The 12,904-nt window shown below is 58.8% G+C and overlaps 1 protein-coding gene across 4 annotated transcripts; it reads right to left on the bottom strand.

Moving 5' to 3' along the window:
* Positions 1-168: 168 nt before the first annotated feature.
* On the bottom strand, positions 169-12,421 carry CACNB3 (calcium voltage-gated channel auxiliary subunit beta 3). Of its 4 annotated transcripts, XM_044941699.2 has the most exons (14): positions 8,974-9,858; positions 7,686-7,715; positions 5,230-5,352; positions 4,916-5,038; positions 4,361-4,476; positions 4,012-4,076; positions 3,794-3,813; positions 3,516-3,596; positions 3,261-3,319; positions 2,984-3,093; positions 2,530-2,681; positions 2,227-2,322; positions 1,979-2,128; positions 169-1,528 (listed from the first exon to the last, which is right to left on the bottom strand). In XM_044941699.2, the coding sequence occupies exons 1-14, from the start codon at positions 9,016-9,018 to the stop codon at positions 1,214-1,216; spliced, it is 1,485 nt and encodes a 494-aa protein (XP_044797634.1). In that variant the 5' UTR covers positions 9,019-9,858; the 3' UTR covers positions 169-1,213. The 4 variants fall into 4 exon arrangements, with proteins under 4 accessions (XP_044797634.1, XP_006054621.1, XP_006054620.1 ...); XM_006054559.4 differs by lacking the exons at positions 7,686-7,715; positions 8,974-9,858 and adding an exon at positions 12,365-12,421; XM_006054558.4 differs by lacking the exon at positions 7,686-7,715 and having other exon boundaries at positions 8,974-9,721.
* Between the last annotated feature and the right edge of the window lie 483 nt (positions 12,422-12,904).

Raw genomic sequence — 12,904 nt, 5'->3', positions numbered from 1 at the left:
AGGGGCGTCCGGGAGTCTAGTGCCTCCCCTAGCTCTGTCCTTTTCTCTTCCCACTCCGTGGGTCTTTTTTGAGAGAGCACATCGAGGATACGTCTTCAACTCCAGACTTGGGCCATGCAGTGAGGGCCTTGGCTCCCTGAGCCAGCAGACAGAACAGGAGCCCAAGGGTCTGCGCATGGTGTTTATTAGTGATGACAGTGAGGTGGGGCAGGGGCTGTGGAGCATGCTCTGTAGGTCACACACTAGAGCCTCGTAAGACACGGGTAGCCAGGCTGACAGGGCCTCTGGGGGCTGTCCACTGGGTCTTATCTCCCCCTCTAATCCTAACTTAACGAGCAGCAGCTATGGATCAGGGAATAAAGTCTGAGGCCCATATCTCATGGGCGTGGGAGGCATGAAGACCAAGAACAGAAAAGATAGGATGCAAGAGCAAAAGAATGAGTGGGGCAAGGAGGCGCCTGAAGCAAGCCGTCCATATATTCTCTGCTCACTCGCCCTCCCTTCCCCAGCCCCCAGTCTACTGTGTTCCTAGTCCCTGGTCCCTTCAGATGTTAAGCTGCTTCCTGGCAGGTGAGCAGAGCCCTTCCCTTCTGGAGCTTCAGCTGGCCCTAGCCCAGCCGTCCATGCTCCAGCCTTTGTGTGGATGCCCCACCCCAGCTGATGCCAGGAGTGCCACCCTGCTGGGCTTCGATTGTCTCATGTCTCACGTGTGGCAGTGAGGTGAGTAGAGGCCCTCAGACCCCAAAGCACAACCCCTGAGTCCCTCAGGTTAGGACAGGACTGTACCTGCTCAGGGACCTTGTTTCTTCCTCATGCCATGCTGCCCACGCCCCACCCTCTTTTCACTTTGAGTGGCATTCCTTCCCTGAGTCTGGTGGGAAGGCCCCTGCTAAGGGGGTCCTGGCCTGAGGGCACTGCCCAGTGGGGCAGTTTCTTGTGCAGGAGGAGAGGAAAGGTGCCGGAGTGCAGCACACACAGCTATTTCCTGGAATGGGAGCCTGGGGGGGGGGGGGGTCACTGTGCCCATGAGGTGAGGGGCCCCCTGCTCTTCTCCCAGAACCTCGGGACTGCAGGCAGGCCTGGAGCTGGGGCTGGGCAGGGGGTTTCGGGGGCTGAGCCTAGTGCCAGCCTCATGCCAGTCTAACTCCAACCTGCCTGGCGCAGGGGCCCCAGCCAGCCTGTGCCTGCCGGGGCAGGGTGGCAGGAGGCTGTGTCAGTAGCTGTCCTTGGGCCAGGGCCGGTTACGTTGCCAGTTCCGCTCATTGTGGTTGTGCTCCGAGTCCTGGGCCAGGAGGCGGTCTTGGGGGTCGTGCCCGTTTGCACTAGGCAGCCCCGAGGTGTGTTGGCGGTGAGGCTGGTACAGGTCGTGATAGGCATCTGCATAGTCCTCCTCCAGGTGGCGGGAGCTGCGCTGTGAAGATCCCGTCCAGGCTTGGCGGGAGCTCTCGCTGGCCTCATCTGAGGGCATCAGGCTGTCTCGCTCCAGGGGCGAGTGCTCCTCGCCACGCTCCCCTAGCAGCTGCTGGTTCTGGGGACAAGATGGCAGCTCTAAGTGAGGCCATGCGGACCTCGCCTCAGTCTCCCTCCCCACTCTGGCAGCGTGAGGATTCCTGCCCTCAACTCTCGCTCCCTGCGTACAGGAAATGATCCAGAAGGAGAAGCACCCTGGAGCATTCTTCCACTTCAGACAAGGAAAACTGGAACTTTTGACTCCTGCCAAATCCAAGCTCTGCCTTCAAGACAGACTAGGAGAAGAGTTTGGAGAGCGTGTTTCTTTGGAATCCTAGGAAAAGTGGCCTCTGATTACCTGTCTCATTGCTTTCTTCCCTCATCAGGGACTGCCTTCACCCACACCCCCTTGCTCTGCTCTCTGATCCTTTGGCCTTCAAATTGGAGATCAGGAATGATCCGCCGGGTGGGGAGGAGGCATTGCTTTGGCTAGCTCAGCCTGAGCATCAGTGCCCTTGGAAATGGTTACCTGAAGTCCGGGGATGGCACTGGGAGGGCCCAGAAGCCCAGGGCCGGGGGCTGGGTGGTGGGTCGCCCTCCAGTAAACCTCTAGGTACTCAGCCAGGTGCTCGCAGGCATCTTCCAGCTGGTTTTCATCCAGAATCACATCAAATGACTCCTGGAAGGAAGGGAAAGGGGGAATGTTCCATCTCTATCAGCCCACCCCAGCCCTGGAAAAGCAAAAGTGGGCACAGGAGTGGTGCCCCAGCCACTTACGGGTGGGCACTGAACCAGCTTATCGTATGCCATCATCTGTACGGTCAGGTGCTTCATCTGTGACTTCCCCCGGGAGCGGATGAGACGCTGGAGTACCTGAGGGGCAAGGGCAGAGCTGGGCCCAGGAAGCACTGGGCATGTCCCCGACTCATGGCATGGGAGCAGGCAAGGAGGACTCAGAGTGGTGGTAAGCAGCAGCAGGAAAAGTGGCCTGAGGAGCCCCTGGGCACGGACCAAGCAGAGTTGTACCGCATTCTAAAAGGGCAGCCCTGTAGGCCTCCTCCATCGCCACAGCTGCCTTACCTTCGGTGAGGACACTTTGACAAAGACGATGATAGGGGCCAGTGAGGTCTTGGCCAGCTGTGCCGGGTGGTTGATGGTGTCGGCATCCAACACTACTAGCTGCAGGGATTTGGCCAGCTCGAATATGCGCTCAATCTCACTCTGTACTTCAGCTATGAAGGGAGGGACGGGGGAGCCGCAATGCTCACCGGTGGCTCCACCCTCGTCCGACTCCAACAGGGCTTTGGGGTCTCCCAAATGGTGGATGGGAAGGGATGGTGGAGGGAGAGGATGTTCATCAAGGCCTGGGCAGGCAGAAGCACGGGGCACTGAGACTAGGGTGGGTTCTTGCCAATCCTGGGGGAGGTGGAGAAGGGGTTGGGCAGGAATGCAAGTTGCCAGGAAAGAGGAAGGTATGAGGAAGGTTTTCACTAATGCATGAGTGGGCAGAGAAGCAGGACTGGTGACTTCTCACCAATGCTGGAGCGGGCAGAGGAGCGCTCGATGATGGTCCTCTTGCCAGGATTGTTGAGCACGGATCGCTTTGCCAGTGAGAGGTCTGCGGTGACTCGGGTGATAGAGATCCTGGGGTGGACAGGGAGAAGCACAGCCCACCTCTAAATTTCAAGCCTAGGGCCCTCCCTACCCAGGTCCCACCAACTTTCCCTTTAGAGGAGACCTGGCTACAGCATCTGGAAGGAGGCAAGGACTTCTCCCTGGTTCTCATGCCTCCCCAGGCCAGAGTAGCTTACCTGCCATCAAACCTATGTTTGAGGAAGTCGAAGAGCGCCTTCTGCATCATGTCTGTGACCTGGGTTGGGGGGAGGGTGAGGGGAAAGGCGTGGAATTGACTGGCGCCTTCTTGGAGAAGGGCAGCATCCCTAGGTACAGCCATGGAGCTCACCCCCTCCACACAGACCTTGACGGATGGGCAGTAGGGAACATCCCCTCCCATTGTTTCTGTGGCAAGTTTGGTAGAGGCAACTCTGGGGTCAGGGACCTCTCACCTCATAACCTTTCAGAGAGGGTCCCACCAGCACCACAGGCCGCATGGAGGGTACTACGTCATACGGAGGAATATGTTCCGCCTGCAGAATTGACCTGAGGTCAGGCAAAGTCATGGCCATGTGGTCTGCCCTTCACCTGAGTGGGGTGGGGCAGATGCAGACATCTGGGCCCCCTCCCTTCTGTGTTTTCTTGCCCCTTCAACAATGACTGCCCAGAAACCTGTCCCCACAGCCAGAAGCCATGAGCCCCCCAAGCCCCAGTCCCTTCCTTGACTCACCTGCTTTTGCTTCTGCTTGGCTTTTTGGAAAAGGAAATAAAAGATTAAAGTTGGTGAAGGGGGAAAGACCCTGAGGGCACGGTCTTCCCGTCCCCAGGGGAAAGCCTGGGCTTCTCCCAGCTCCAACCCCTTCCCACACTGTTCACTGGGAGAATCTCCCTTCCCCCTGTGTCTGAGTGGCCCACCTACCCAAGACAGGTGGGTGGAGGGGAGGCTACCTAGAGATGGAGGTGGGGAGCGTCGGCTGCCAATGTCACTCAGGCTGGATGGGTTCCCAGATCTCCTGAGAGCAGAGAGGGAGGTCAGTGAGAGTCTTTGTGTGTCTGCTCTACACAGTACTCAATAGCTGTATACATCTTATGTTTCTGCTAGTGAGAGAAGTGCATGTGATATGAGCCTTTGTGTGTGAGCATTTGTACCTGTGCATTGTGAATGTACACGTTAGGTCTGAGTGTGCACACTGCATATTGCGAAGAGGGGGCGGTATGCATGCCTGTGTGGTGATGTGGACTGTGGGTAAAGAGCACACGTGGGGAGGTATTTACTGAGTCTCAGCCCTGCTCTCACCTGGCCTTCTGCTCCTGCTTGAGCCGGATGCTCTCCAGGCGCTGGGGGCTGGGGATGAAGGCGATGTCTCCGCCCTCTTTCACTAGCCGCCCGATCCACCAGTCATTGCTGTATTTCTAGGGGTGGGGTGGGGCGGAAGGGGTGGTAGAGGAGGCGGTCCAGGCCTCAGCGCTGGCTCTTCAACGAAAAGGGAGGCATTGGGAGAGCCAGGCAGCGCAAGGGGAGGGGGTCAGGAGAAGATGCCAGAGGGGAGGGCAGCCATGTCTGAGACCCCCAAGATTTGCGTGTGAGGCCTCACACTGGTCACAGGGAGCCACAGAGGCAACTAAGCTAACTGCTCACTTGTACAGATTGGAGCTGAGGCCCAGGACTCCGGAGGACAGAGACCCTGAGGACTAGGTCTCTGGTATGAGGGGTGTGTGTATGTACAGGGGTGTGTTAAGGATGAGTTTCGGAGTTTCGGGACTTGTATTAAAGAGGACTGAAGCAAGAGGCCTGGGAACTTGGGTAAGAGCAGAGAAACCAAGCGGCTTCTGTTGGGAGGGGGTCAGTTACCTCTTTAATGTGCAGAAAGTCTTTGGCCTCAAAGTTGACTCCAGAGCCCTGGACCGGACACTCCTCATCCAGTACGCCACAGTAGCTGACATTGGTCCTCACAGCAAACGCCACAGGTTTGTGCTGGGGAACGCAACGGTCGGCGTAAATGAAGGGAACCTCAGAGCACCCCTTCCAGGCTCAGGGCCCATCCGTCCACCCAACCACACACATACTCATTCGCACATCCTGCCCGTTGACCCCTCGAGACTTAGGACCTGGCACCAGTTTCCACCCAGGCTGGCCCACTGTGCCCCCAGCTGGCAAGAGGATACCTTGGCCCTTTCCAGCTGCTGCTGAGCCTGGCTCTCCACTTCACGCCGGGCACTCTCCCGGTCCTCCTCCAGGGAGACGTCTGAGTCCAGAGATGGGCGGCTGGTATAGGAGTCGGCTGAACCCTGGTGTGGGGAGACGCTGTGACCTGTGGGCTCAGGAGTGCTGGGCACTAGAGAGGCACCTCCGAACCCCATGAACCTCAGCCTCTCCAGCTCCATGGGGGTGGCTGGCCCTGTCAGTCCCTCCTGTTTCCCCAGGAAAGGCACCAGTGCTTCTGGGGCTGCAGGAAAGCCAGTCCAACCCATATGTGCTGAGATCTGGGCTCTTCCTCCCAAACCTATTAATACTGCAGCCGTGAATAGAGCCTTCATTTCCCTCCTTCCTCCCTTTTCTCCCCTTGACCATGTCCTGTGAGGCGGAGGGAGGTGAGATGTACAGAGGATGACATACTGGGGATGATTTGGAATCTTTGGAATCCAGAAGACCCAACCCTCTTGTTCACATCAGCCTGCAAAGCAGCCTGGAAACTATTTCCTTCAAATGCCTGGCAGGAGTATAGCCAGCCAGGAGCAGTTAAGAGACACTGGTTGGCATGGCGCTGGTCCTGAGTGTCAGGATATAGCTGCCTACCTCCTTAGATCCCCTCTCTTCATCCACGGTGAAGGGGAGGATACGGGGCTCCCAACTCCTGGCAGTTACTCCCTTCCTGCTCTCCCTACCCCCACTTTCTTTCCTCTCACACCTGCTGGGACAACTGGCCAGGTGTGGGCAGCACAGACTGAGGAGGCAACATAAAGCTACCTCCTTGAGCCCAGATGAGGCCTGGCCACACCTACCACCTGGCCTATATCTCTCCACCCCTTGCCCGGGGGGATATCAGCCCTGGAGGAAGGCGGTGCTGGTGCCTGGCAACCCAGCCAGGAGCAACCCTGGGGATGGAGGGAGTGGGTCTCTCTGAGCAAAGAGGGTGTCTGAGTCCTGCTCAGAGGAAGGGCCTCTGGGCAATGAGGGGCCTTAGGAGGGTGGCAGAGCTCACCTTCAAGGCCATGAGGGTGATGAACAAGGGAAGCTGGACCTCAGGGCAGGAGGAAGAAGTCAGAATGTCTGGGTTTCCCCCTCAGTCTAGGGAAAAGGGAGTCTTTTGTTTCCTGCTTCAGTTTCCCCTCTTTATGAGCAGAAGCCTGAAGGGATACTTGCATCAGTTCTGAGGTCCAGGGGGCAGAGATCAGGCAGGAGCCTAGATAAAGGGACCGTGTGGGAATGTACACGTGTGTGCATGTGTAGTAGAATGTTCTCAGGCTGAGGAACATTCCTTCAGACCCACTGTGCATGACCACCACAGAAGGCAGCGGAGGCCTGATTCTGGGTGGGGAAGACAAACTCACACACCAGCCCACCGTGGGCAAGAGGGCTGGTCAGCCTGCGGGCAGCCCAGGTCCTAGTGTGGAAGCTCACGACAAGGTCCGTGCTAGACCCAAGGCATGAAGACAGCACGAGGAGGGAAGAGCCTCCATTTCACAGAGCACGTTCCCCATCTCCCTTGAGAACTAAATAAGGCCGGCCTGGCAGCAGGATAAAGAGCAGCTGAGCCCTGGGAAGAACCTTAGCTCTATCAGCTGAGGAGGGGACCTTGTCCCAGGGGCCCGGGGCACAGGAGATGCCTCTGTGGGAAACAGCTGTCTGAAGTGAACAGGGGCTAGCAGGCAAGGGGGCAGGTGAGGCAGGATGACCACATGTGTTGGTAAGTACATGCCAGATGCTTCCTAGATGGGAGAGGAGTCTGACCCTTCCTCTCTGTTCTCCAGGCTCTCCGCCTAACTGAGTCATTGTTGTGTTCCTGCCTGGGGCACCTGGGTTACCTGACCTCTTAGCCTAAGACGGGGATGACAGGGTCTCTCCCTAATGTTCCGTGAGTCATGCTCAGAATGCAATCCCCTCTCCATCTTTCCCAGGTCCTCAGAGCTCACCCATGACTCAGGGAAGCCAGGGCTGCCCCACCAAGCAGACCCTGGGGTCTTGCCTCCCCCACCCCCTGTTATGCCAAAACAGCCAGAGGCTCAGTGCTTTGGAGCTGCCAGGAGTTGGCACTGTGCCCTGGTGGTGCCCCCCTCGCCTGGTGAGTGTGTGGGCAGGCTGCAGCTCTACTCTTGCCTGGCACGGGGGAAGGAGAGGAGGGAGATGAGCCGTTGGATTTATTTAGAGCCTGATTTCCCTCCTACTGCTTCAGAGGGGGCCTCAGGGAGAGCAAGGAGCCAGGCAAGAGAAAGGAAAGTGGGGGAGGGTAATCCAGGAACCAGAGAGGGGTGGGGAGCCAGCAATGGGTTAGCAGGCTGCCCCAAACACCATCCCTATGTCAGGCTTTACCTTGAAACAGTCCAAGCCTTCTCAACTAGGGATGGGAAGAACCTTCTAGGGCCCTCCAGCCCCACAGAGGGAGGTTCATTCTCCAGCTCACCTTGGCACCCTGGGCCGTGGCCAGCTGTCCCTTCAACTGTCAGGAAGAGGTGTTCACCAGAGCCTTGAAAATCATCTGCTCTAGCTGCAATGTAATTAGCCCCAGAGGCCCAGTGGGGAATTGGGCCCAGCAGGGGCCCAGTCCCCAAAAAGGACTGATAGATAGGTGCCTTTCCTGAGCCCCAGAACTCATCTATCCTAGACATGGCAGCAGGAGATGGGAGAAGACGCCAACACTCCCCTTTTGACCCTGGAGCACTCTACCCTCCATATCTGATCAGAGACCCCTCTCAAGCCATTCAGCTGCTTTCATAAGGAGGCCTTCTTGTAGGATGCTGGAGAGAAGGGACTGAGACAGTGCTGCCCATCCTTGCCCCATCTTTCCAGGCACTCTCCCTGCCCTCTTGAGCTCCGGGAATCACTGCCTAATGAGCTGATTTGTCTCAGTGGGTCAGGAGATAAAAGCAAAGAGGAGAATTAAATATTTATCAGTTGCCTGGTTCTCTGAGCAAAGAGCTTCCTCTCCATCCCCAGGCCCTGGGCTCCTCTGGCTTCATCTCCCGGCCTCCCTGCTGAGCAGGTGCTCAGGATGCCCCCCTGCTTGGGGATGTCTCAGCAGGAGGAGTGGGATGGCTGGGGCACAGTCAGCTGGCCCACCCATGTGCTGGGCACCCAGTTTCCAGCCTGGGAGAAAAGCTGGGCTGAGGGGAGAGGAGGTAAGGCAGTGCCCGGGGATGGCCAGCTGAAGGCGATAATGGAGGTCCTCAAGTTTTATGATCCTTCTGTCTGAAGGGGCTGGTATGGGATCCTCTGCTCTTCTCCAGGCTCCCTAATCTGTTCTTTACTAAGGCACAGGAGGGCTGGATTATCCCCCTCTGTAAGAACCCCCGCATCTCCTGTGTCTGCTGTGTTCAGACCCCAGAAACCCTCCCTCGGGAACTCCAGACGTTGCCCGAGGCCTCTCTAATGCCTCCGTGCCCTCAGTCTCCAGCCCCGCCTCCCTCTACCCTTCTGTCCTGGGCTGTGGAGCCACCTGCTCTGAGCCTCCCCCACCCGAGCCCCTCTCGGCACACACAGGATGCGCCCTGCTCTAGGACGGGGGCACCGGGAAGCCTCTGGCGTGAACATCCATCGCTCCACTTTGCTGGAGCGCCACCCTCCCCACCCCCCACGACATGCCCTGCTCCGCCACAGAGGCGTTCCTCAAAGTCCTGAACTGGGGGAAGGGTCCGAGGGACAGGAGGTGTCACCCCAACGTCCCCACCCCCACCCTCCCCGTGGGCACTCACCGCCTCCGAGTCCTCAAACCCGGGTACGTAGGAGTCGTCATACATGGGGGAGTCCGGGTGGGGGGAAGCGAGCGGCGCCGGGGGCGGGAGCGGCCCGGAGGCAGGGGCGATGACAGCGGGCCGCGCCCGGGAGATGCCACCGAGCCCCGCAGCCCTGCGGGCGGCGGCGGAGAGCGAGAGCGCGAAGGAGGGAGCGAGCCGCGAAGACCAGCTGCTCCGAGCTCAAATCACCGCTCCCCCTACCCCACCCCCCAAAACCCTGCCGGTCCCACCCCGAGCGCGGCTGAGGAAATCTGGCGCCGGCTCCTACAACAATAGCGCCCGCCCACCTGACCCCCCTCCCCGGGAGCGGGCGAGGGGGTGGCGGCGGGGGGCGCCGGCCGCCGGGGGAGCCCGAGGCCCGGCCTCCGGGGGGTGGCCGACGCCAGCGGGGTAGAAGGTGGGTCCCCGAGCACCTACGGGGCAGAGGGGCGGCGGGGAGGAAGGGGAGGAGAGACTGCGGGCGGGGCGGATCCCGGCGTGGAGGGGGCGGGCCGAGGAGGGACGCGGAGATCGAGACGCTCAGCAACCCAGGAAATGTTCCGCCGGGAAACAAAGGGCTGGCGCGGGGGAGGGGCGGGGCGGAGACCGCCGCGGAGCCGAGACCCGCGAGCGAGGAGCGGGCGCAGGTCAAGGGGAGGCCGGAGAGAGGGAGACAGCTCAGGGGCAGAGGCCGAGAGAGGAAGAGGGGAGGCAGGGTAGTGGGAGCCTGGAGAGACAGAGGAGGCGGGGCGGGGGCGGGCGTCAGGTGAGAGGGCGGCGTGTCTGCGCCCCGGCGGCCCGGGAGACTCCAAAAGCAAACCCGCAGGGGTCCTGGGGAGGAGTGGCTTTAGCGACCCCCGGCCAAATGCTGAAAAGTAGTCCCTGTCCCCCGCCTCCCCAACCCCCCCACGCCAGGCGCTCGGCCCCTTTAGTGCTGGGACTCTCTCGCCGCAAAGGGCCTCGGTGGTTGCCCAACCCGGGCGGATTGGGGCCCGGCCACCCTACTACACCTGTTGCGCGGGCAGATTTCATCCTAGTCTGGCCAGGATGGGGGTTCCCTTCCTCACTTCCTTGCCAAGGACTGTGCCAGGCATTGCCAAGGCATCGTGGGAACTGGCGTAGGGAGGGGCTGCTTTAGGAGAACCTAAAGGGAGGGGGAAAGAAGCCAGAGAGTGGAGGTAGGGGGACGGTTGTGGCTGGGACTGAAAGAGGGAGCCTGGCCACGCCGGGGTTGGCGGGGGGGGGGGGGGGGGTGGGGGGGGGGGGGGGGGGGGGAGAGCAAGTCTCCTCCGAATCACTAGTCTAAGGCCAGATACCCTCCTTAGCAAAAGGATGAGGGTGGTCCGGGTGGCCAGTGTGTGGGTTGGAGCCACATGTACCATTCTTCCAGTCAGTCTGCTTCAAAGGGGCACTAAGATTTGAGGTTAGAGACCCGAGGAGCAGCCCTTGTCTTGAGGAAACTTCCTCAAAGATCCACCCATTTGAACTCCAGAGAAAAATTATTCCTTTGAATATTGATTGCCTCCCTACCCTTTCCTCCCCTCTCTGCCTCCTCCCAGAGATTGGGGCCGGTGGCGGGGATGGGGAATGTGAGATAGAGGGGTGCTCTTGGACAGCTTCTGGGTCTCAGTCCTTCTCCCCTCCCAGAGTCTCACACCCAGGAGGGTGAATCTGGTATTTGCTCATCCCTTTTCTTCCTGGGCTTCAGGGGAGTTAGAAAACCAAAACTCTGACAGGGTTGGTGAGATCTGTGGTAGGAAACACTGTGCCTGGGAGAGAGAGGAAGACCACCCAAACCAACTGGCTTCCCACTTAGGTCACTTGTTCGTGTTCCTTAACAAGAAAAAGAGAAGGGGGTCTCATCTTAAGACTGTCTTGGTCTGCCTTTAGTCTCTCACCACCCTGTGAATGGTGCAGTCCAGCCCTGGCCAGCATCTACCTCCCGCAGGGATTTGGTGAACAACTTTCTTGGAGCCCCTATGGCCCACTATTGGGGAGACAGTGTACTTTCACAGCTCCCACTCCTGAGTCCAGCACCATTTGGGGCTTGGTTATATGTTGGATTCTTCTGTATCGGAAGTTCCCAGACACTGTCTTCTTGCTTTGTGCCCTCTCCCAGTTCCTCAGTATTTCTCAGCCTCTTTTATTCTCTGTCTCTTCTGTCCTTCCAGAGGGGCAGAAAGGGGGCATTAAATGTGACACAATAAGACCTTAAGGTGCTCTCTCCTGGAAGATGATTCTAATGAAGATGACAGCTACCAAGGCATCTGCTTCTCTCTCCATCCCTGAATTTACTCTCCTGGCCCCTCCTTTTGGGACTCTACCCACCACCGGAGTGTCCAGGGGACTGTAGGTAACAGTGGATCTGCTATCAACCTCACTCGTGTCTTACACACCTTATCTTCATCCCCATCTGGGACAGTGGTGTCTTAAGTCTGCTCATGAAGCATGAATTGCCATGCCAACCACCCCCAGGAGATGTATTCAAGTTCCTCATACCTGGGCCATCTCCTGGGTCCTGCAGGAGCTTCAGAGCCTCTCCCTGGTTCCCTTCTCTCCGAGTTGCTACTCACTGCTCTTTTCCATTTCTCACCTCACCCACACCTGCCTGCTCTAGTTTCATGCCAGCCTAGTGCTTCCTGTCCTATAACAAGACATGTGCTGGTCACTATCCATGTGGTCCCTTATCCATTTTCTTTTCCCTGGCTAAGCATAAGGAGAGCGAGCTGGGGGTTGGGGTGGGAGGAGGATTCATGGACAGGATTCCTCCTGCCTTCCTCTTTCTGGAGAGCATCATTAGACTGGCAGCTGGCAGATACCCAAGGCATGGAAGCAGGACATGGGGTCGGGGCTGGGGGGAAGCCTGAATAACCAGGTTTGGGAGTTGGAATTCTTGGCAATCTCCAGAATACATTCTAGCTTCTCCTATAAGTGCACCAGGAACCTGGGTGGATCCCAGTCACGGAGTGTTGAAGAGAGGAAACTGAGGCAGAAGCTAGGACCTCTAGGAAGTCCTCCCCAGCAGTATTTAAGATCTGGAGAAAGCCAAAGCCTCTAGGATTCTAGCTGCTGGGCTGCTCCCAGGGAATGCAGGGAGGATAACTAGGGGAGCTTTGCAGAGTCCTCCCCTCAGTCCTCACATCTAGACCCCTTTCTGGCCCCCACACAGCCCTCCCCACCCATTCCAGTCCCAGTGCTTAGAGGCTGCCAGCACTGGCGCTCCGTCCTTTCCTACCTGCCACCTCTACCCTTAGCCTCACCTACTCCGCCTCCCTCCTCATCACTGCAGTCTTCCCCCAAATGCCAGCCCTCTCCCTAGCTCGGAGTGGGCTCTCCTCCCACCCACTGGGGAGGGGGCCCTCGCGTTTACCTCATTCAGCAGGAAGGTTGCACTGGAGTCAGAAAAAGACATAGACTGGGCTGGCGGCCTCTCCCCTTCCCCCGGGCCAGGGGCTCCGAGGCGGGAGCAGGACCGGGCAGCTGCTCTGCACACTGGCTCCCGCCTGCACGCCTGGCCTCGCCCCACGCCCGGCTCCCACGGCGCTCTCTTCCCTCTCTCCGGGCTCCCTCCCTCTTCCCTCCTCCCTCCCTCCCTCTCTTCCTCCCTGTCTCTTCCTTTCTCGCCGCCTCTGTCACTCTCTCCCTCCCCTGTCGCTTTTCAGCCCAGCTTTTTCCATTTCCGTCTCTTACTCCCTCTACGATCCCAGTTCTCTGTTTATCTGGGGGCCTGCCACTGTCCTTCCATCCACATATCTCGCCTTTCTTCCCTGACCGCCCCCTACACCACCTTCTCTTCCTTAACCCTCTCCCCAGAAAAGGTAGGGGCTCCGGAGCTCCCACTGCCGCAGGCAGAAGAGCAGAAGTAGCCGAAGGGCTGTCGGGACTCCGGACCTTTAGGCGGAAGGTTCCG

The sequence above is a fragment of the Bubalus bubalis genome, chromosome 4 (assembly GCF_019923935.1).
Source record: "Bubalus bubalis isolate 160015118507 breed Murrah chromosome 4, NDDB_SH_1, whole genome shotgun sequence".
Taxonomy (NCBI): Eukaryota; Metazoa; Chordata; class Mammalia; order Artiodactyla; family Bovidae; genus Bubalus; species Bubalus bubalis.
Note: the sequence above shows the minus strand (reverse complement) of the source record. Positions and strands in the feature narration are given on the sequence as shown.